General features: G+C 38.9%; 1 protein-coding gene across 1 annotated transcript; it reads right to left on the bottom strand.

Annotated features, from left to right (window-relative positions):
• Nucleotides 1-472: 472 nt before the first annotated feature.
• On the bottom strand, nucleotides 473-9531 carry LOC149830293 (proteasome subunit beta type-7-B-like). Its single transcript, XM_090015769.1, has 4 exons — nucleotides 9434-9531; nucleotides 2556-2654; nucleotides 1740-1830; nucleotides 473-745 (listed from the first exon to the last, which is right to left on the bottom strand). Exons 1-4 carry the CDS (start codon nucleotides 9494-9496, stop codon nucleotides 672-674), a joined length of 327 nt encoding a protein of 108 aa, XP_089871895.1. The 5' UTR covers nucleotides 9497-9531; the 3' UTR covers nucleotides 473-671.
• Between the last annotated feature and the right edge of the window lie 1845 nt (nucleotides 9532-11376).

Here is an 11376-nt window from a genome sequence, read left to right on the forward strand (position 1 = left end):
CCTCAAACTCTAAGCAAATTACAAATGAAAGATGAGGCAAAGATACCTCAAAAACCAAAGGAGATCAAATTTGAACCTACAATGACCAACTTGACACTTTCAAACCCTTCAATTATGTCGTTCGATCAACCGTAAAGCACTTGTTGACAACTTAAATTACACAGCAACTTGGCAAGAACAAGACCCATGGTGGGGGGTATATGCCCTATGACTGTCACCCAGGCATCCCATGGGCTTTTATAAGCTCATTCCACAAGCATGAGGTGGGTTGTGCTGAAACTAGCACAGCATCAGCAATGGCACCTACGGTACCACTGACGGAAATCAGTGCACATTAGTCCCAACACAACTCTTTTTAGATAAAAGGAAATCAATGCATATTACCCCAACAAACACTACTCCACGATACATTATAAAAATATAAAAAAGTTGAAGGGTGTAATTGGAAACAGTGCACCAGGTAGGTAAGTCATTCCTTCAACGTGAAAAGTTGTATTAATTCAGCACAAATGAAAATATCATTAAAGAGTAAGATCAGTTTATCTAAATCTAGTCACTAAGCAGCACAAAAGCAGAGAAAAACAAGGCCAGCCAAAGAATGGCAAAATATTGATATACTTATAATCAAAGTAATATTTGTTTTGAATACCAAGGGCTGAATGATTATCATCTCATTCTTCCATTGCATCTCCTTCAATAACTTCCACCAACTCTTTCAATGGAGTCGTCTTTGTTGATAATACCGCTGTAAACACAGAAAACAGGCAAGAACCAACTCAATCACAGTTTATCAACACTACTGCATCGAAATAGCAACAAAAGTTAGTAGTAAAGAAACATGACCAACAGGAACCTGTGGTGTCTCACCATATATGCATGCAGGTGAGTATTCATGTATGGGTAAATGCCGACATAAGCAGGCACATGCAGGACATTTGTTCACACATGTATGCCGATGCATGTGTGCATGAGAGAGAGAGAGAGTAATGGTTCTTCCTCATGCTTATTGATAAAGAAACCATATCTTTTTATTGAAAAGAGAAAAACTCAGTATGTAAACAAATGGGTTCAAATTTGAATGCCATGTCAACATCCAAAACTAACATTGTCGTCTAACATCTTTTAAAGCTCAAGTTGGGGCTGTTTGGTATAAAGTCGATTTGCTTTGTAAGATTTAAAAAAAAAAAGTGATCTAACCTTTTTGGTTATAGAATCTTTTTTTTCTGGTCTGCAAAAAGTTTATTTTCTTTGCAAGAATTAAAAAAAAAAGATGCAATACCCTTTTAGTTATAGCATCCTCCTTTCTTTTTCAATATAGGTGCTTGTAAGTGTTTCTTGTACAAATGTAACCTTCATTGCACTGGCCATGTATATGGGAGTGACACAGAGATCTAAAACTTTCTCTGATAACCAAAAGATTCTCTCTCTCTCTCTCTCTCTCTTTAACTAGAAATTGAAAACGTTTTGAGAAACCAACAAGATTACCTTAAACCAAAACCGACTTGAACTAAATGTAAACTTTTCTAAATTTACTAGCAAATTGTTTTATGAATCATACACTAAAACTATGTTGAAGAAAAGCCCCATTTTATTTTGATTCAGAACCTCCATTAAGAGGGGGTGATTTTGCTAGTAGCATGTAATATGCCACATGATTGCACACTAGCAGTTGGGAAAAGGTGTCAGTATAGCAGATTTTGATAAGCAAATTTGCAGAAATTAGAAGAAAAATCACAGACCAGTGCGACCCTTCTCAAAAGAAAAACCTCTTGAACTGATATATGTACGGGGATTTGGCAATTGGTGATTCCTCAAGTACTCTTTATGGCCCTGCTCATCAATGAAAAAAGACAAACATCCTGTTTGGTATGAACAGAGTGCCATCAACCTTTGGCTTCAAGCAAAGTTCAAAAAGTAGCAAGTCAAGATTCATGTCCAAGTCAAGTTGCTTGAGTTATCAGCTTAGTTGATCTGCCTGTGTCCTGATTCCCAAGTCACCAATATGGTGATAGAACCAAATAGAGTAACTGTATCGACTACCTTAAGCACTAGCAATTTTAGGTTCAAGACACAGGCCTGAGACCAAGTCAGGTCACTAAGGACCTGATTGTTTCATGCAAGGTTTCATGGGAAATTGCTGAGCTGGTATCCCTTTCCCTTCCTTTCCCATTATGAGTGAAACAAACATCAAATCATCATGGTGGAAAAAGTGTCATGCTGGCACAAGTAGGCCCCAGTTTTCCCTACCACCTATCACTTTTCGTGTGCAAATCCTTTCATACCTTTCCCCCTATAAAAGCATTCTCATGGGAAAAAGTGTCATGCTGGCACAAGTAGGCCCCAGTTTTCCCTACCACCTATCACTTTTCATGTGCAAATCCTTTCATACCTTGCCCCCTATAAAAGCATTCTCATGGGAAGGCTGAGCTGGCAGTTTTTTTAGAAATCTGTTCTCATTTCCATGAAAGGCCTTTCCCTTCCATGGGAATGAAACAAACGTTCCCTAATACTTCAAAAACTGAAAACCTGGATAGACAAAGGCAAAACTTTCAGACCTTAGTTATTACACAGACATCCACATTACTTCCACTTCCCAAGTCATTGAAGATACCAGAGCAGATTGCCGCACATACAAGTTTTATGCCTTCATCCCTCTGAAATGAAAGAAAAAGGGAAGCTTAGAATTGCACTACAAATTGAACACCCAGTATTCAAAGCAAGAAAAGCTGGAGATTATGCAGATGCTTGAACAAAAACAAATCCAACAGCTATTATCATGTTCAATTATATGTGGCAAATGACCACACACTCATTGTTTTTATTTGCTACTGCCCTTTCTCTTCCATCCTCAAAAACCAAAACCAGGTGGTACTTATTTTCCAATATCAAATTCCACCTTCTCTGAAGGCATATCTAGGTAGAGGAGCAACCATGCATGGGGTTGGAGACCTCATGTTTTAGAGAATTTGGCAGACAAGAAACAGCCTTGTCTATTGGTCAGTTTAAAACTTTAAAAGGATATCCATTGTTATTTGTAGGTAACTGTAGAAGATGTACCGACCCCTAGAGAGAGAAGAGGAGAGAGAGAGAGAGAGAGAGAGAGAGAGAGAAAGAGAGACGGATGGACAAGAAACAGAAAACTCGATATTCTCATTAGGGCTTCTCTCTATATTAAATAGAGAGAGGCAAAAGGAAAATTACATCTAAGTCCTTATGAAAATAAAATTTTAGAAAACCTCTAATATAAGAGAACTTAACCTAAAAACCACCTATTCTCAACACTCCCCCTCAAGCTGGAGCATAGATATCAATCATGCTCAGCTTGTCACAACATTTGGAGAAATTCGGCTTAGCAAGAGGCTTTGTAAACATATCTGCAACTTGGTCTTCCGACTTTAGGCATTTTGTAGTGATATGACCAGCTTGAATCATATCTCTTACATAGTGGCAATCAACCTCAATGTGCTTTGTTCTCTCATGAAAGACAGGATTGTTTGCTATATATGTTGCCGCTTTGTTATCGCACATCATGGTCATTGGAGAGGAAACCTTCACCTGGAGATCACGAAGAACAGTGCTAACCCATATCAATTCAGCAGCTGTTTGGGCCATAGCCCGATATTTTGATTCTGCACTTGACCTGGAAACCACATTTTGTTTCTTACTTCTCCATGAAATCAAGTTGTCTCCCAAAAACACACAGAATCCTGTGGTAGACTTTCTATCTACTACAGATCCAGCATAGTCAGCATCAGAATAGGCTACTATCTCCAGAGTTCTACCTTTCCTAAACAATAACCCCTTTCCAGGAGAGGATTTTAGATATCTGAGAATCATTATGGCTGCATTCTAGTGTACCTCAGTTGGTTTGTCCATAAACTGGCTAACTTTGCTTACTGCTAAAGCAATATCCGGTCTGGTCACAGTTACATATAATAACTTCCCTACTAGGGAGCGATAGCTTTTGCTATCAACTGGTTTTGACCCTTCTTCAAACAACTGAACTTTATGGTCCATGGGAATATTTGTTGGTTTAGCTCCCAACATGCTCGTTTCCTTTAATAAGTCAAGAACATACTTCCGTTGAGACAAAACCATCCCTTCACGGCCTCTAGCAACTTCTATACCCAGAAAATACCTGAGTGAACCAAGGTCTTTTGTAACAAAGTGTTTTTGAAGATGAGCCTTTGTGGCTTCAATAGCTTTCACATCATCTCCTGTAAGAATGATGTCATCCACATATACTACCATAGCAACTATGCCAGAGCTAGTTTTCTTTATAAAAAGTGTATGATCTGCTGCTGATCTATTAAAGCCAAAGCTTGACATCACTTCAAACAACTTTTGAAACCATGCACGAGAACTTTGTTTCAAGCCATAAATCGCCTTTCTCAATCTGCACACCTTCTGACACTCCCCCTCAACCTCGAATCCTGGAGGTTGTTGCATGTAAACGGTCTCAGAGAGATCCCCATAAAGAAATGCATTTTTCACATCTAATTGACACAAGCTCTAGCCATGCTGAACAACTATTGAGAGAACAAGACAGATGGTACCCATCCGTGCAACAGGAAAAAAAGTTTCAAAGAAGTCAATTCCATATGTCTGAGTATACCCTTTCGCGACTGATCTGGCCTTGTACCTTTCAATAGAACCATCAGATTTGTACTTTATTGTATATACCCATTTACATCCAACAATGTCAGCATCTGCTGGGGAATCAACTAGATCCCAGGTATGCTGAGATACCAAAGCTGTCATTTCTTCTTGCATAGCCATCTTCCAGCGATTATCAAGTGCTGCCTGCTGATAGTTCAGAGGAATGGTTTCAGGAGACAAGGCTGAAATAAAAGACTTCATCTGATGTCCAATTCTGGCATGGGAGACAAAATGAGATATGGGATATAAGGTGCATTGTCTTATCCCTTTTCGTAGAGCAATAGGCCTGCTATCATCATCCTGAAGATCACTATTGTCAGTAGAACTTACCTCAGGAGAAGAAGAAGATGAAGGTTCTTGCGGAAGTGGAGCTCTACGCACATATACCAATGGAGGATTATTAAATCTGGAAGAGGATGAAGTTTGGTTCGGTAAGGAGGGCACAAATTCCAAAGGAAAAGGAGGTATAGGTAATGGAAAAGACTCAGCTGGATCAACCTGCAGCGGGGAACCGGAACTAGAGTAATATGGAGAGGATTTCAGGAAAGATACATCCGCACTGACATACTCTCGGCGAGAAATAGGATCATAACATCGATAGCCCTTTTGATTTTTTGGATAACCGATAAATATGCATTTTGTAGCTTGAGCGGCTAATTTATCACGGTCAGGGCCAAGTTTGTGTACAAAACAAACACATCCAAATATTTTTGGTGAGAAAGAAAAAAAGTGAGGCATTAGGTTTTAGGATATGTAATGGAATTTGATCACCCACAGAAGACGAAGGCATGCGGTTGATCAGATAGCAAGCAGTGGTAATCGCATCACCCCAGTATAACGCAGGAACATTGGATTGAATCATAATGGTCCTGGCAACATCAAGGAGGTGTCGATGTTTTCGCTCAGCCACCCCATTTTGTTGAGATGAATAGGCACAGGAAGTTTGAGGTTGGATGCCATGATCTTGGTAAAATTGTAACAGACCTTTTGATTTAAACTCGAGAGCATTATCAGTGCGAACAATCTTGACAATAGATTCAAATTGAGTTTTTATTTCAAGAATTAGGGATTTGATAAGACTTGGAACTTCAGATCATTCTTTTATTAAAAATACCCATGATAACTTAGAGAAATCATCAACAATAACAAGATAATAACGACACTGAGTCCTAGTAGGAATCTTACTAGGACCCCATACATCTGCATGAAGAAGTTCAAAAACTTTATTACTAGACTGACTCTGACTCGAAGGGAACGAACTTCGATGATGCTTGCCCAACTGACATGCTTCACACTGAAAAGATGTGGTGGAAGGAATCTGAGGAAAGACCGACCGAAGCTTTGACAATGAAGGATGACCAAGACGACGATGCCACTGAACAGGACTGAATGAATGTTCCACTGCAGCATGAACAGAACCCATTGGATGATGTAGGTAGTAAATTCCATTTTCTTCATAGCCTTCACCAATCTTCTTTCCCGTCAGCAAATCCTGAAAATGACAACCCATTGGATCAAATATTACTCTACAGTTTTGTTCTTTTATAAGGCAACTAACAGAAAGTAAACTTTGAGGAAAGTTTGGAGCATGAAGAGCATTTTTCAACTGTAATGAGGAGGATATAGAAATATTTCCCTGACCAACAACCGGGTAGGAGCTCCCATCGGCTAATGAGACTCCAAGTTGAGCCTTAATGACCTTTAGATCTGAAAAAACACGTGAATTTCCACACAAATGTCTAGATGCACCAGAGTCAATAACCCACTTACTATCATTCGGATGGAGATGATTGCCGGTTGAATAGGCAATACCAGCTACAGGAGTAATCAACTCATCATATTCCGCACGACTAAGGGTGATACTACTTTCATTTGCAGTGATATTCTCTTGTGCATTTGTTGCCTCAATAGTAGTAACATTTGCTTTAGGGTTATATGACTTTGATGCAAAAGAGATTGGCCGACCATGCTTATCCCAGCAATGATCTTCTAAATGTCCAGATTTTCCACAGAATGTACATTGAAGCTTTCCTCTGCCTCCCATACCACGTCCACGTCCTCGTCCTCTGATATTTTGAATATTTCCACGGCCATAAGTAGATGGGACAACAAGAGCAGATGACTGAGTCACAGGCTGAGATTGTGGCAGAGAGATCGCAAGTCTACTCAGACGATTGTAAGCATCAGCAAGAGTGGGAACATCTGAACCAGTCAACATTTGAACTTTTGCAACAGAAAAATCTGAAGAAAGACCTGTAAGAAAACGAGCAACCATGGTTTGTTCTTGATGATCCTTTTGCTTCGAGCAACAAAGAGGCTTGTGAGCATTAAGTCTTTCAAACGCAGCTTTGACAGAGGCATAGTACTGGGCCAATGTCTGATCTCCCTGTTGCAAGTTATATATTTCTTGTTCGACTTGCAGGATACGACTCACATTCGTTTCTTGTGAGTATGTATCACGAAGATTGTCCCACATTAGTTTGGTTGTATTATAGTAGATCAATCCATCTGCAATATGGGGTTCAACACTATTCATGATCCATGACATAACTATGTCATTATCTTCATCCCAAGTAACATATTTTCCCAATTTCTCAATGGGTTCGCCTTCCAACAAAATATGTTTTCGACGATGTCCAGAAACCGACATCATAAAAGTTCTGGACCACCTGGCATAGTTGGTTTCATTCAACCTAACAGAAGAGCCATACGAGAAGGGGTTGGGAAAAGCCTTATACTCCCCAATATGTTCCATTTTGGAATCACATTTCGAAGTTTCAGCCATACTGAAGAAAAAAAAATACCTCACTTGAACAACAAGTGTTCAAGAAGAATTTTCAACTCAGCAGGAAACCACACCTGTTGTTTCCACAACAAGCAGCAGCCCACACACAAAATAAAATTCAACCCAACAGGAAATTACACCTGCTATTTTCCACGACAAAAGAGTAACTTAAGCTACCATGCTTCCTTAAAAAAACTCGACACAGCAGGGAGTCACTGAAAACCACATTCTGAAATAAACCAACCCACTAAAAAACAACTAAAGTTCAGTGGTTGTCGATACCACAGAAATCACGAACATTTCTGCACCCAAACACATCACTATAAATGATAGAATGCAGTCGCAAAACAAAAATATTCGCTACACCTGCTGTTCTCCAACATATAAGGCACGACATCCAGTAAGTATCACACGCAATCAGCTTCTGATCATACACAATCAGCACATGCGAGAACTCAGCAATCACGGCAACACAGGAAAAAAAAATATATGCTGCTCCCAAACAGCAGGAACACACCTCGACAAGAACTCAGCACTCACGGCAACACAGAAAAAAATTTCTGTTACTTCCAACCATCAGGAATACCCCTCGACAACTCACGAACAAAGAAAAAAACACGTCATAGCAGCAACAAGACTCGGCACCACCAGGTCGCAGCAGGAAATCCAGATGAGGAGAACAAATTCAGATTTTCTCCTAAGATCTGAACAGCAATCAAACTCCCAACAGCAATCAAACTCCCAGCGTAGGTAGTCACGAGAAAAAAGAACGAGGAGCTACGACACCCACAGCAAGCATCCACGACCAGCAACATGCCCAGATCTGTCATCAGATCTTTAAAAAAAAAATTAAATCGCTGACCTGATTAGAAACATTACTCATTTGATCGAAGTTTGATCACGATCATGAAAGCCTCCACGATCGACTGTGTTCTGATCACACTCGATCACGCTCCCACGTCACAGTCGATCACGCTCCCACGATCGGCTAGGCTTTGATACCATGTAGAAGATGTACCGACCCCTAGAGAGAGAAGAGGAGAGAGAGAGAGAGAGAGAGAGAGAGAGAGAGACGGCTGGACAAGAAACAGAAAACTCGATATTCTCATTAGGGCTTCTCTCTATATTAAATAGAGAGAGGCAAAAGGAAAATTACATCTAAGTCCTTATGAAAATAAAATTTCAGAAAACCTCTAATATAAGAGAACTTAACCTAAAAACCACCTATTCTCAACAGTAACAAATAGGGAAAAGATGAGGCATGTGATAGGCTGCTCATCCTCCTTTTAGCCCACCTAACTACATGCTTGAGCTCAGCTGATGCCTGCTCAAGAGCGACTAGAAACAAAATTTACAAAAAAATAATGATCAGAAGGAGCATTTGGGAGGTTTTAGCTTGCAAAGACTAGGCCTGAATCTCCAGACCAACAGCGGCCTGAATCTCCAGACCAACAGCCAATCCCTTGGGAAAGCATTAAACATTATGCATGGTAAAGTGTGTATGACTCTTGAGCCAAAGGATAAACAAATAAAAGCCCAGACCTAAGCTTCAGCACCACTCCCAAGTCTACACCGAGCTTGGAAAAAGACAGCAAGGAAATACAAGCACTATTGTTTATTTACAAAGCCCCCACCATATGGAAAGCGAAAACCTCAGTAGCCAGATAAGACCGCTAAAACTCCAAGACCAAAAATTGCTCAAGTTATAACATAAGTCATGAAAATGGCAACCGAGGAACAACAGGTAAGATGGGCATTTCAAAGATTGTAATGCTCTAGTTAGACATGCACACTGATCCCATTCTACCTACCAGAGATGCAACTATAGTGGATGTTAGTTAGACCGTTATCTTTGTGTTCTATTTCTGATATTATTTTGTGTTTGAAAACAAAGAAGGTAATTTCAGGATTACAAAACCTATAGCCACCACTTGCGAAAAATGAGTTAAGAAAATGCAGGGCACAACAAAAAATAAGCAATCAACTCACAGTCAGGCCCTCTCTGTATCTTGACTCAAACATTGCCAGCGCCGCAAGTGACCCAGAACCCATTGTTGCATAGTGAAGGGCGTCACTTGAACCATGAGGGTATATCTGCAAGTTATTTCCAGTTCAGGTACGCTTCAACAAGTATCCACTTAATTCAAAAAAAGAAAAAAGGAGATGCACCATGATCATGCATATATTTTAGGGATATTTCATATAAAAATATGCATGATTTCATGAGAAAATGATTTAAAAACCCAATTTTATGTTAGTTTCGAGTAAATGTGCTAAAATAATATAAGAATAGAAAATGCATGAAAAATAGTGTTATTTTACATTTTAATGCATATTTTAGTGTTTGACATAATTGTAGTAGTTTAGTTTTTGAAAATCATAAAAAAAATTAGAGTTAAAATAGACTTAGCTTTGTATTTTCTAAAACATAGTCATTTTGAGTTGTTTTGTAAATAACTTTTTGAAGAGAGGTTTTTGAAATGCAATTTTAAAAAGAAGAGGGACTTATGGAGAAAAGTTCAAATCTTTAAATATGATACGTAGGGGGAAGAGAGGCTTGTCTTCTCTCTTTTGCCCAAGCCCTCTCTTCTTCCCCTTCCTCTCCACCTCTTCTTACCTCTTCTTCTCCTTCTCCCTATTTTCCCTTATTTTTCTCATCCTCTTTCCGGTGGAGAATCCCAACAACGGCTGAAGCAAGAGAGAGGATTCCACCTCTCTTCTAACCCCTCCGGTGAGTTTTTCTTATCTTCTTCTTCTTCTTCTTCTTCTTCTTCTTCTTTATGAATTTTCATTTTGATTTCTGTTAAGCATTCATAACTCATATTAAAAGAAATGTGTTTCGATTTACTGTTTTTGTTTCATAAATTTTTTAATAGATTTTAAGTTGTAGTTACATGAATCGGTTCTGCATAAATAAATAAAAAATAAAAGAAAAAAGAAAAAAAAAACATTGTCGTAGAAACTCAGAACTCCTGTAGCCGTGAAAATGTTTCTAGTTTTCTTAGATCTGAAGTCCTGATCAAACATCAGATGTAAAACATAAAAAAAAAATGTTTCAGCAATCGGTGGATTTCAATATTTCTAAAGGACTTGATCTGAAATCTACCGCCGGATTTCAACAAATTTCTACAGAAATTTGATCGATCATCTGGATCGATTTCCAGTTTTTCCTGGCAAACACAGTTTCGTAAAGCTTATTTTTGGTATTGATCGGAGCTCTGGACTGCTGCAAAGAATCGCCAGGATACAGATAAGATGATTAGTGCCTGAAATCTTTGGACCTGCCGTAGATGATGATCAGAATCTCTGATCACCGGAATAATTGTTTTTTTTTTTCATGGTTAATATTTCCGGTGGATGCTATTAAGATTTCTGGTGGAGGCTGTCAATATTTGAAATTCTAGTGTGTCTTTTTGAAAAAATTCGATCAGATAGTGTGATCTAAAGTAAAAGCATGAATCGTGAATCATCATTGTTGAGCATCTGTGAAATTTAGCAGAAATAGGTGAATCCGCCGGAAGTTCTCTGCAAATAGCTGAGATTTATTGGATTATCGGAATCCTAATCATCTAACCATCAGATCTCCTCCAAGTTACTGGCTAAAATTCAGTCTTCTACTGGAATCAAGCGTTGATCTGTCTTGTAGATTTCTGATTGTTAAAATCCTCATCCCTGAATCCACCGGAAGTTCCAATTACCATCATGAACTGTATTTCCTGTAGAACTCACCGGTGGTTACACAGTTCTCCGGCTACTCTTCTTACTGAGTCATTGTGAGAGCCGATCTCATCCGTGTGATTCAAACGTGAAAAGTTATTTTCACAATGTGTTGAAACAAAATTGGGTTTTCACGATCTATTGAATTTAAAAACTGATTTTTACGGTTGTGTTGATTTTAAAACTGGATTTTCACTGAAATTTTATCATGTTTT

The sequence above is a fragment of the Nuphar pumila genome, chromosome 8 (assembly GCF_984573655.1).
Source record: "Nuphar pumila chromosome 8, dmNupPumi1.hap1.1, whole genome shotgun sequence".
NCBI classification, from domain to species: Eukaryota; Viridiplantae; Streptophyta; class Magnoliopsida; order Nymphaeales; family Nymphaeaceae; genus Nuphar; species Nuphar pumila.